At 38.4% G+C, this 13,857-nt stretch overlaps 1 protein-coding gene across 1 annotated transcript; it reads left to right on the top strand.

Moving 5' to 3' along the window:
- Window positions 1–268: 268 nt before the first annotated feature.
- Window positions 269–12,787, top strand: LOC139717467 (coagulation factor XIII B chain-like). The gene is made up of 6 exons (XM_071628975.1): window positions 269–460; window positions 6,589–6,762; window positions 8,337–8,525; window positions 9,904–10,104; window positions 11,385–11,573; window positions 12,543–12,787. The coding sequence occupies exons 1-6, from the start codon at window positions 343–345 to the stop codon at window positions 12,785–12,787; spliced, it is 1,116 nt and encodes a 371-aa protein (XP_071485076.1). The 5' UTR covers window positions 269–342.
- The last annotated feature ends 1,070 nt before the right edge of the window (window positions 12,788–13,857 follow it).

Consider the following 13,857-nt stretch of genomic DNA (forward strand, 5'->3'; position numbering starts at 1 on the left):
CAATGTCATGAGGAAAGTAGTGGGTCTTCTTTGACGCAATATGTGTCAAGTTGATCCCAGCGTTTCTGTGTCACTCTCGTTCCACTGTTTTTACCCATGGTTAACATTTTGCGACATGAATCGATTCGCTCTCGCGCCATAAGGAGGACAAAGAAATTAGTGGGATAACTACCATCTCTAATAAGAAGGGAGTGCTTGTTTTCGATACAGCCGCATATTTCATTTCATTTCATTTTGATGCGCATTAGTTTTTTTGTTTTTTGCGTTTTTGGAAGCCAAAGGAAGATAAATACTTAGCAGAACGTTTATCATTGGACAATATCTCTCTCTGCCATTTTGAAGATGCCCTGTCTTCCTGGAGACTTAATTTGGATCGTGATCACCATTTCCTTTGGAATGATTCATGTGTCTGTCTGTCGGACCGTAACACCACCGGGGTTGGCTTTTAACAACAGTTGCGGTAAATAGTCCATGCATGTGTTATCACCTGTTAAAAGGGAATCGTATAAACTCAGTCATTGCAAAACTCTCAGCTTGCATGGATATTAAAAACAATCTGCATTAAAAAAAAAGAAACTGTGTTTTCCCCTATCTCTATACATACACTCATTATTCATTTTTCTTTCTATCATAATCAATTCTGTTCATTAACTTAATCTTATATCTATAGATCTATAATTTAATCATTCGTAGCTTAATGGGCACAACAGCCTTGTCCATCATCTTGCGTTTTCTTTCACTTCTTTTTCTATTGTTATGATGTTCTTTCTTTCTTCCCTATGTCTTTGATTCCTTCTCTAGCTCGCTGTCTGTTTACTACATCGTAAATTCCTGCTTGCCTGAAAATCTACCCCGTTCCAGAACTATCGATTGACACGTGCACATGTGTATCATTGTAGTATACGGAATGTCTTTTCCCCCGTTGTCATGATATTCATCCAATAAACCCTCTAATCTGTCTGACGCCATTACTGAACAATAATGTCATTCTCAATTCAGTGGATCCAATGAGATGTTGTGTTGTTGTCGTCACTATCTTGTTTGTAATGGTGATAATATACAAATGATGCACAGGATAGAGTGCGTTAGTGGAGATGTAGCGAACTCGAGTCGAGGGTATTTACAATTGTGAAACATGCACTACATTGTAAATACCCGAGAGTAAGCTGCATCTCCACTAACGCCACGAAATAATCCTGGGCATCATTTGTTTTATAAAATGGGTCGAAAACTAACAGCATTTTTCACGTACCTTTGTGGGTCAATACCAGTCAGCTACATGTAGCACTCGCTCAAGAGTCAAGATGTCCGAAGATATTCGTCCCAAACATTTACGCACGTCGCACTCGGAAATCACGCACTACTGTACGTATAAGAGTATACGTACGCCACACATGTTATGCACACAAGAAAGGCCGGCAGGCAGCCCGAACTAGAAGTTGTTTACAGGATTGACAGCGCGTATAGTAGCGCGCGACGCACTTGTAACAACTGATTGAATGCGCACTGCTAGTGTAAACATTGTGACGTCAGGCCGTGCATGTTATAGTGAGAAATTAATGCACGCACACGTGACTCATTTCAGCGCTTCCAATTGGCTACATTCTTGAACCCATTGTAGAATGTTTCTTCGCCAACTTAGACAAAGAAATTTGTTAGTATACAAATGATGCACAGGATAGAGTGAGTTACGAAATAATCCTGCGCATCATTTGTTTTATAAAATGGGTCGAAAACTAACAGCATTTTTCATGTACCTTTGTGGGTCATGTAGCGCTCGCTCAAGAATCAAGATGTCCGAAGATGTTCGTCCCAAACATTTACGCACGTCGCACTCGGAAATCCCGCACATAATACTGTACGTATAAGAGTATACGTACGCCACACATGTTATGCACAAGAAAGGCCGGCCGGCAGCCCGAACTAGAAGTTGTTTACAGGATTGACAGCGCGTGTAGTAGCGCGCGACGCACTTGTAACAACTGATTGAGTGCGCACTGCTAGTGTAAACAATGTGACGTCAGGCCGTGTATGTTAGTGAGAAATTGATGCACGCACACGTGACTCATTTCAGCGCTTCCAATCGGCTACATTCTTGAACCCATTTTATAACATTTGTTATCAAGATAACGAGACTGTTAAGGATAACAACAATGATAACATTGATATAAACAGTCTGTTTATCAATTCACTTGACTGACACACATTCACCCAGGTACATCAATGTAATTAATTAAGATGCTTTGTAGGAGCTCTATAGATTTTATGTCTATCATACAGCTGTTATTTGAAATATCCAAGTCAACTCTAAGGGGCATTCGTTTCTCATAAGCTGACGTAGATTTAGATAGAGAGAGAGAGAAAAAAAAAGTTGTGTCATGTGCGTGCAGCCATGTAATGCATCATGAAGCTGTTTGACTCCAGTTTAAGCTATAGTGAAAATAGCAAATTGGGGCTACACTGCACTCCCCATCACGACAGCACGAATGAAAATGACGCGTAACCACCACAAAGGCAGGCAGTGAAAAGTGAACGTGATGGGCAAAGTATCGTAATTACTTTTTTTTTGTCATGTTTACATACTCATTACCTGATGACAGAGACAGACTGCAAACGCATTCATTCTGCCCCCTTTTTTCTCTTTCCTATCTCTCACTCGCTTGTGCTCCCTCCCTCCCTCTCTCTCCCTAACTGGCCTTCATCGTTGAATTTTACCCCTCTGTCGCATGTGTCTGTATATAGATCTAGATTTTGTGTGAAACACTATACTTTCACTCTTGCCAGACGCTCGACATATTGAACATGTAAAATTGTTTGCATTGCATACGTCAGTTTATAATCTCATTTAGCCTTCTGACTGCCTTCTTTAAACCAGTTCGGCATATCTCCAGTGTTAAGACCCAAATATCCATTTAAATAGTATACAATATATACATATGTGTGTGTGTGTGTGTGTGTGTGTGTGTGCCTACCTGTCTATTTGTCTGTCTGTTTGTTTGTGTCTCAGTGTTAGTGCGTCTGTCTGTGCTCCGAATATCATTTTGCCATTACGTTTTAAGGTTTGAAGCTTTTTTTAAGCTTCCAACACACGATGTGATGTGGGTCTCAAATTTGGCAGCTTCTGTCCATCTCGTCTCTACTCCTTAAGCCATAAGATCTCCCTCAACATCTTTTTAACTCAGGTGGAAGTTTTTATTGTAGCAAAAATACCATTATCAACATATTTATAAGAACCCATAAAGATCTATAAACTTCCAGTGAATTTCGAGATTTACAAATTGCACTGTTCATTAATCCACAGTATACTGTTCAAGAAGTGAATGGGGGATTAATGAAATATGATTGTAACATTCCTCGAAAGCGAATTTTATGTTTTCATGTGATGCAGCTTTCGCATAAACCAAAAAACGTAATTCTCAATTTTCCACTTCAAGTCAAACGTATTTCCGATAGAAACGGAAGAAAAAAAAACCATCATTTAAAATCAAAGTAAAACTCTACCGACTTTTGCACATACAAGCGGACATAAACTCTCAGTCAGCAATAATTATGAATGCGTCATCTTGATTTTTTTTCTCAAACTCATCTCGGGCCGTTATCTATCACAAGGCCGTATTTCAACACATTCGTAAGCCCACCGCGTATAGAAATGTATTTCAAATGGACATCAGAATCATGCCTGACCCGATTTAATCACGCCTACGTGAGGTAGCTGAATGTGAAGACAGATATATTCCCCTATCAAATCTCGACTGAATGTTTGAGGTTCTCTTTGTGTGCAAATATCAACGTGGATTTGCAAGGTGGATGAAGTAGGTGCGCATACACCGCCAGGCATATCAGATGCGGCGCCAGAATGTAACTTCTACGAAGTGATATCATACTATACCAGGGTTTTTTGTGTGTCAATATTTGCATATAATTATGAATACAATGCTGATGCATGATGTTGATGTATAGTTAAGTTACACAATGTCATGTAAACTTATTCATTATTTTCAATTCATATGCATGTCACTGTTCGGGAGACCAAACTCAAAATTCAAATCTCAAATATTAATGTCAAATGTTCGGGAGAGCCATTGGTAGCCAATAGTGATCCAATGGTAGGGAAATGTGATCGCCTTTCCTTTGACATGTCGCGATGGCTTCATTTCTTTTTTTTTCTTTTTTGGGGGGGGGGGGGGTATAGACAACCAGAATTTGGACAGATCATAAAATAATTGATTATCTGACAATAACTGAAATAAAAAAAAGTGATTTTTCAACAAACTTGAGTTACTAGGGCTTTATCTATTCACATACATGTACATAATGATATTATGACATGATTAAACTGACATTATAATGCGTGGTAATAATATCATCATGACCACACAAAATTGTAAATTTAATCATGTCTTGGTTGATGTATTGTTAATTACATAATGACGATATACACGAATACACATAAATGCTTATTGTATGTATGATAAAAGTATGTGTGTAAACAGAATTTACAGAGTAATCAGTAAATGTAATCTTACAAAAAATTGAAAACGTTGCTATCATTTTATTCAAATGGGCAGCCGTCATTTGTATATGGAAACGTCTTGTGTAATGAGTAAATTATTCATTAATTGATTACTAATTTTGTCTTTAATTACATTAATCACTGTCTTCGTCTTCTTCAGTGTTTTTCACAGGACAGTAAAAGATTCTAAACGAGTCAAGGAACAAAGACCCCATCTGTTTGTTAAACATCTATCTATTTCAATTTATCAGCATCCTTCCACACATGTGAAAGAACCTGCCTGTACCACCTGTGCTTATTCTGGGTTTAATACTCTATTCTCGTATGATGATATCTATATCATACTGTCGCTGAAGGCCATCAGATAATAACACGTTAGATGAAATTCACCTTGCCTTTATTTGCCCAAGTTGAGACACTATATACCCTCGCGATCCGTTCAATGCAAACCAGTGCCAAAAGGTGTCGTTGTGTAAAGCCATGACGCTCCGATTGTATACAACAGGGCCTGCTCTTGGTACTGCACGATGTCCATTCAGTGTTTCTGTCTGAAATATTGAGCTTAAGTGTAACTCCACTTATCCAAAGGTAAAGAACAATGTATTCATTTGTTTTATAGTTTGACAGTAGGTACACGTTTGACAAACAAAGAAAAGAAGGTGCACTACACTACACGCACTCACACACACACACATAAATGTATATGATAATGGATTATGATACTCTTTGTGAAGGCTATCTTCGTGTAGAGCGTTCGATGTCAAGAGCGTATAGAATAACACATAGACATATATCTATCATTCTGTCTTCAGTCATGAAAAACATGAATGAAATAGCATGACGATTTGGGAAAAACGTTACAATATCAAATAATGTTAATTATATATAATTTACAAAATATTTGACCAAATACGGTGAAATAAGAGAGTAAATGAGAAATTAATTCCAAGAATGAACAGTGCAGGAGATAGCATTTTATTTGTAGAGCAATTCGGCGTTTTTCGATGCAGCTCTCTGAATATATAGTATTACCTGATTACTATCGCCTGTTTGTTCCAGTTGAAATTTTGTTTAGAATTGTGTGGAGTATATTTTTCAGTAAGGGAGTATCAATTGATGAATGCAACAAATACAATATTCTTGTGTTTGTTTGCTGTTCTAAATGGAGCATATCACTTTTGTCGGTGTTGAATAATAGTTTGCTTTTTACTTTGAGACTATTCTAACACTTTAGCTGACATTCAGTCGATTAGTAATAATTTCTAACATTTGGTGCGCGTTAAAGATGTTCATATCTTTGCCATAAACAAAGAATATAGCAGTATGGAGTGATAGCCCTATATTATATCATTAATCTTAATAAAAATAATAATTGGTCGAGATCCGAGCTTTATGGTGCACCACATTTATTTTCTAGTTTTTGTGAGCTGCGACGTTGAAAGCTGACATAATCGTTGACAGTTATATGGAAAAAGTATACCAGCCAAAGTAGTGACTCTGGAATCAATCTTGGCTGCCAAGTTTGAACTTAGACCCTACATCTATTAAAAGATAATTAAAACCGTTTGCCATCATACTTCTATTTCATACAGACACACACACAGACAGGAATATATATAATATGCATGACAGGAGTTGATGAATATATGGGCCCCGTTTCATAAAAGATATAGGATGGCAACTCTAGCTGGAATGGCAACTTCCCATTTAATCAGGAAGCTGGATTCCTTTCGTTACCATGACAATTGCCATTCCAGCAAGAGTTGCTATCATATCAATATTCTATGAAATGGGGCCATGATGTTGAATGATCAATTCATATGACTTTTCGAACTATGCAACAACTCGTGCTTCATCGACTAGTTCTCGCTATTCCTTTGACACATCACCATCGACCACGCCTTCTAGATGTAAAGTATCTTTTCTCAATGTAACGTTATACATATAATGATCCATACATTTCGATCGTGATAATTATGCATTTGCTTCCTATCGGATGTATGTTGTTGTATATACTTGATTGCAAAATAAAATGAGATGATAAAGAGGAGGAATTATCTATGTTTTTGCAACAGATGGTTCTTGTCACGATCCGGGTGAGATTGAAAACGGATATCGAGACTTGCTTGCAACGTTTCCGGCCAACGCATTGATCGAATATGGCTGCGACAATGGATATCACATATCCGGGCAACCGATTCTCACTTGCATATCCGGAATATGGAACCACCCAAAGCCAGCGTGCAAAGGTAGGTAACCGTAAAAACCGTTTTTTACGTTTTACATTAACAGCTTTGAGGTAGTAAAAGACAATATACAAATATTAGGAGCAAAATGCTTTAAAGTACTTATTGTTGATAAAGCATTTTATGAGAAAGTGAACACTGTCATAAGGCACTCCTGAAATATGTTCCGACTTTCTGCATGAATTTCGTAATGTCAATGATATTTCGCAGCATATAAAGATGAGCTTGTTTGTGACATTCGTGTTGAAATGCAGATGAGGGGTTTACAGAAGTTGACGAGTATCCAGACAAATTGATCTGGCATCAAAAAGAGATTGAAAAAACCACCAAACCTCATATCAGAAACGAAAAGAATAAAAACATAGAACAAATGATTTGACGAATCTCTTTACAAAATTAATCTTGAATGACCAGAAAGATTGATGACTGAAAAATTCATCATCCAAAACATCAATCAGTTTTTGAAGAGGTATAATCTTCTATACGTCAAACGAGAAGTGAGCTTCAATATAATAATAATGCTCTACTTGCAAGCATGGACGGTTTTAATAAATTAATGCGATCATGATAGACATGGTAGATTATACTGTGTATCAAGTGTAGTTGCGTTACACTCTGCATCTACAACGAGTAAAGATCGCAGTGGCTACTTGATGTCAACATTTATTCTGTGAGTGTGATGGTACATGTTGGTCATTTTCTCAAAACCGCTACCAAAGGAAAAATCTTGGGAGACCTCTTCATGAAAGAGGTGTGCAATCACTTAAAAGTAGTAGTTTTTGTTGTAAAGCTGCAATCATTACAGTTACTGCTGCAACAATGGGGAAAAATATCGCAGCTGACAGGTCGTTCGCCGGCTGTTGCCATGGCAACTGCAATCATCTGCGGCTTATAAATGATGAAAATCATCTACAGCAAGAGACTCAACCCCTACGTTCCCAAATAACACAACGTCCTTGGGCTCGCAGATACGCTAGAATTTTACATGCGATCGGCCTTCCAAAAAAAAAATAAATAAATAAATAAAAAAGAATCGTATAGCAAGAAGACTGTTGCAGACAGGTTATATACCAGAGACACAAGCTCATAATCATATACAGAAAAAAAGTCTTCATTACTGTTAAGCATAATTATTTCATATTTTTTCATAATTTTATAGAACAGCTGACTTACTTCGTCTTTGATTTTGATAAAAACCTCGCCCAACCCGTTACTTTGATTTCACTTCTTCATCAAAGTTACTAGCATCAGTGACATTTTGCTTTACCGAAACTTCTGCACCCCTTTTCGTCACAAAGGCAGACAGTTGAAGAGTTTAATAGTAAAAGCATAAAAAAGGTAAAGCGTTAATTTTTTTTACATTTCAAAATAAGTCCATCAAGGAGACAGAATATTTCCAAAGATACACCACTTCTCACATAACAAAGAATATATAGTCGAAGTTATGAGTAAAAAAAAATCCTTACATTTTCCTGTTGTCCTTTTCTGCTTTTTTTCGTAAATGATATGTAAAATTGTGAAGAATTGAGATAACTCCTTTTGCAGTGAAACTTGCGCGTCATTTAATCTTTCTACAGCACAGTGCGTGTTGCCGACTGAAGAGCTCAAGGCTCGTAATATCACTATGGTAAACGTGACGGAGCCCGACAACGCGTGGAATCGTTTCGTGGTGAACTGTTCTACAGGGTACACTGTGGTTGGCTCAAACCTTGTAGAATGCGTGGATGGACAGTGGTTCCCCAGCCTTGACACTCTCCACTGCGAAGGTAAACATAAGCAAGTTACAGTTCGTTATTTCAAAGGTTCGTTAATCCGACAATGAAATGAGGTTCGCCATTCCGAAGGTTCGTTAATCCGACGATGAAATAAGGTTCGCTGTTCCGAATGTTCGCTATCCGAATATGAAATAAAGTTCGTTATTACGATAAGATTCATAATTCCGAAGGTTCGTTGGTATGCACCGTCTTTACATTTTTATGAATAGACTAACGAACCTTACTTCGTTTTCAGATTAACGATCATTCGAAATAACGAACCCTCGGAATAACGAACATGACCCGCTTTATTGGAAATAATGTCCAGGACATTTTACTCGATATACTCCACAAAAGAATATTTATCATAGATAATTTTTGTCTGACTGACAATGTTATTGTTGCAACAGTGCTCTATACAATAGTGGCAGTGGAAATTAGCATTGCAATAATGCTCTATATCAATATGTTTCATCTATTTCAAGAATTCATATCTTAATTGAATTATAATTATGGTCAAATCAATCGATTCACCTTACTGGGAAGAACTCAGTGTTCCCCCAGTGTGAAACACAATGTGAACACAGTACAAAAACATTGCGAACACAATGTGAAATCTCTTCACACTATTAAATTCGAGCGTTTTAACATTTGGAACACATTGTGAATCATGAACGCATTGTGAATCATGAATTCACAGTGTGAAACATAACAATACTATATGAATTGTCTGTGAAAAACCACACCATAGTGTGAAATCATCTTTTCACACAGTCGACTATGCAAACATAATTATTGTGAACACACTGTGGGACACTGTGTTCTTTCCAGCACGACAGGTCCAAGGTCCCTCCCAGAGGACCAGTAACATATCGGAACAGGCTCTCCATCAGGTCCTGGACAAATTTCTCTGTAACCATGGTAACAATTAGCATCTTTTCATCGTTAGATAGGCAACTCTGATTTCCGCTGTGTGTCCTAGGTTGGAGAAAGATGTGATGAAACTGGTGAAAATTATACTAAGTCTGCACAAAATCAACGAGGAATTTACAAAATGTGTCGACTTTTAGAGAGAAACAGGAACTTCTGAAGCGTGTTCCCAAATTTGAAGATCCGTTATTGAACGATTAAGAGAAGTTTGATAACTTTGCAACTGATATGAGCAGTGGTATGTGACCAAATAAGGTCCTACAGGAAAGAGAAAGTTTCATTCTACATTTTGGAAAACCAGCAATGAATTAAAAAATAATGATAAATGGATAAAAAGATACAACAGTCTTACACCAATAATGTAGAAATGTGGTTTGCTGGATTTTATGGGTTAGACAGTAAAATGTAACTAGTCATGATGAACTGGTCAAGTTTTTCTCATGTATAATTTTCGTTTCAGCGACCTGCACCAGTCCACCCATCGCCAATTTCACCAAACAACCATGGCTCATCTTCACACTCAAGACCACTTATGACAACGGTTCACAGCAAACCATCGTAGAGGTCGCTTGCCCAAACGGTACCACCCTCATTGGGTCACGTGTTCTGGAGTGTTTGAATGGAAAGTGGTTCCCTCTCTATGACAGTTTTTACTGCCAAGGTGAGCTTGCAAACTTTACGTGAAATATTTCCATTATCTTCCTTGAATTTATCTTATTTCTTTTTAATCGGCTCTATTTTAACGAAAGCTCTCAGGAAGATTTGTCAGAATCATAGCTGGACTTACCCTGGAATCACCAGCCCCATTATCATTTCCCCATCAGCATTGTCAAATACCCATTCCTATATACCTCGATCGAGGGGGACTTCGTGGATAAAACATCCGGTCAGATGAACTTGGAACATGACAAAAGCCTTGACCAGGTAAAAAGAACTCTTGAGAGTCTAGAGGGCTCTCGAGTTCACCAAGACGTTTCCCAATAACGGAGGAATCCTGTTTCTACCGGATCCTCTGAATCATTGAGGCATTCTTCCTCCGTTTTCCTGCTCCTTGATGTCAAGATTGTGTTGAGTTAGTGGTGGTGGCGCCCTTACCATGCCTCTCTCAAGGATACGATCGAGATTATCTCCCTTGATAGGAAAAGCACAGGTAGATTTGACTTTCCTTTCTCCTCCTCATCTCCGGCTCTGGATCTCATGCTGTCCGTCTCCCCCCCCCCCCCCCCCCCAGGACCTTACCTTGGGTAACGCGGACTTGTGGACAACAGAAATACCTGAGAGAAGCCCTGTCAGCATGTTTGACTGAGGAGTTGGGAAATTCTGAGAAGGGGTTTTCGAAGGATGGACCCGATCGTTACCAAGTTCCGAGAATCGCAAACATCATTGTCGCAGTTTTCACTTATGCAGCCGCATACACTCAATCCTTGTTACCAAATGACCTCATGACCTTATGAACTGGCAGTGATCAGTAATCAATTACTATACCCAATGAGGCAGTCGCCTTGTACCTCCTCGGTTTACCACTGTTAGCATGAATCGTGATAAGTCCCCACCGCTGCGTGTCCGTATTAAATACAACCCTACCTAACCCTATACCCTAACCCTAGTCCGCGGGTGCACGCGCACTGCGGTGGGGCCTATGGTGGGGACTATATCACGATTATACCGCATGGGGCGATCTTCCTGCTGCAGTTGGCATGTACGGAACAGACATCTAAATACAGTTGAAAGTCCACAAGAGAGTAAGAGACTGGTTAGCAACTGAAAGCCGACTGATTGTTCATGTTTAGTGTATTTTATTTTTCTGAGACTCGACTGGGCAGAACAGACGATATGACTCCCACCATATCCAGTAATCAATAGAACTGATACAATGGTAAAAATTTTACTGAATGCGAGAATGCAAGACGCTTTGATCATTTGTATTTGTCTTGTGAATAGTTCCGTGTGGATATGAGGAGCTAGAGAGAAGGAAAGACCTCATCTTCAACTCCACCATGTCAACAACCCAGCCGGAGAGACAAAATGTACTGGTCACGTGTGCTGAGAACTACGAACTTATTGGTTCTAGCGTTCTCCATTGCGTGAATGGACAGTGGTTCCCGCCCCTCGATGACTTGCGTTGCGGAAGTAAGTGCTCACTCACGCTGATGTTTGTTTCGCGCTTCCGTATCATTGAAGGTTGGTTTTTTCCCCCCTAACTTTCATCTTTTTGGTCTGACCCGACACTGAAAAAAATTCATGAAACATCCAAACACTTCATCTCATCAATTTTGTAATCGATGTACCGATACACAGAAACAGCACTGCATACCCGGGGGGCGTTTCATCAACGAATTCGTCGGAGGTTTTCACCGACAAATTTGCTATCAGCCAATCAGACGCAAGGATTTCAGTAGCTTTTAACAGTTGTCGGTGTAAATCACTGACAAAAAGTTTCATGAAACACCCCCCTGAAGTAGTTCCTTCAATAAGTGCAGTTTGAATGAATGAGCCTGATCTGATCTTGGCCCCATATTCTTTCTTGTATATAGCACTTACAGTGTACACGGAACGTCGTATTGTAACTAATAATAATCTGATGGAATCAACACTACTTCTTGTTTTATATCATTTGCTTTGCAGTACTAGTATACTAAATTGAGTGTTACCTTAAAATACAAAGAAATTATATTGTCAATGATATTGCTTGTCAGTCCTTTCGAGGAATCTTGGAATGTGATAGATATTACAATTAACGGGGCAACCAAAGCTTTTCAGAACTTAACGAAGGAATCGTCAATAGGTCACAGAGTTGTGTGTGCATATTTGGATGTTAAAGACCTTCTAAAGCAATAAAAGTGTTTCAATTGCAAAATAATTATGATATCGTATTCAAAATAAGGCCGTCAAATCAAATCTTGTTCGTTGGGGAGAAAATTCATTGTGTGATAGTTTTAGCCTATACTTGCAAGTTTGCAATATTTGCAGTGGATTAAAAGTAGCACTGGAAGGAAAGGAAGAATGTTGTCAATCTCACAATGAACAAAAGAAATCTAATGGCATCAAATTAATGACAAATGACGTGTCCATACCTAATGATTAATTCGTGAGGTTTAGATCTTTGCGAAAACGATGCTCTCAAAGGAATCCCTAACCTCGTCATTGGTGAGACGTCGCCAACGACGACTCTAGCAAGCCAGCAGGCGAGACAGACTGTGCATGTCACGTGTGCTGAAAGCTTCGTTCTTATTGGCTCTAGCACTCTGCAGTGCGTAGATGGACAGTGGTTCCCTTCCCCTGGAGATCTGTGCTGCGAACGTAAGCATAATTATTGCTTTTTCAGCGAGAAGATTGATTGGTAACACTCCAATAGCACAGTATAACAACAATTTTGTACAAGAGCTGAATGACAATCATGAAAACGACCTATATGAATATCGGTAAGGGTTTTGTTTTACAGTTTCAGATTTGAGCTTCCTTTCCCGACAAGTATCGTTATTGTAAATTTTATTTAATGTTATTTACTCGATTCTCGATTTACTCGATTCCAGTGCATTATTTCTGTCACTAAAGAAAGTGGGATGTGTATTTTTTTGCTGTAGAAAACGGAAATAAATTTGAACTTGAACTTGATCTTGTGTATGATCTTAATGAGATTTGTTTTTTATAGCCTTCTTTGGGCATATTAATGCTGCGACATTGTAGTCATTAATCTGGGACTTAAATTGGAACCTCAAACAAGCCGTGGAAATATTCAGTTACAGTCTTGTAAACCCGTAAGCCAGTGAGTGAAGTATAATTATGCTCATCTGTGCTTTCCGTTCCATTTCCATTTTCCATTTTCTTTTCCAGCAAGTATAATTATAAGATAAAGAATATACATAATAACACAACAATGCACCATAAAAAACTGTGCAATTATGAACTGAGATACGATGTTGTAAATTTCATGACTGGAAAAAGCAGTGAAAGTTGTTGGAAATGGAGGGGACTGCTTGTAGTTTGCCATAAAGAATATCTAATTACAAAACTTACCACTCGGCAAATTGCTTGAAAAAAAGAAAGAAAAAAAATAAGACAGAAAAGAAATACACACATACAGACACATAACAAACATGAAACAGGTTTCCTGTAATTGAAGACAAAGGAAATTTAAGTAAGCGTGGAATGCATTACAGGTAGAGACTAGTCACACAGTAGACAGAGAAAAGGGAGAAGGAAGAGGAGATGAAGGGTCAAAACCAGGAAACTCGAGGTAATAAAGACACTTACCAGAGCACAGCGCGATTTAATAGAGAAGAGTTGTAGAAGACGATTCATTCATTCATTTATTCATTCATTCGTTCACTCATTCATTTATCATTCATTCATTCATTCATTCATTCATTCCCTTTTGCCCATGACCCACAAAGAGATATAAGTATTTTACAAA

The sequence above is a fragment of the Diadema antillarum genome, unplaced genomic scaffold (assembly GCF_040938485.1).
Source record: "Diadema antillarum isolate AM-2024a unplaced genomic scaffold, OU_Dant_1.0 scf00000075, whole genome shotgun sequence".
Taxonomy (NCBI): Eukaryota; Metazoa; Echinodermata; class Echinoidea; order Diadematoida; family Diadematidae; genus Diadema; species Diadema antillarum.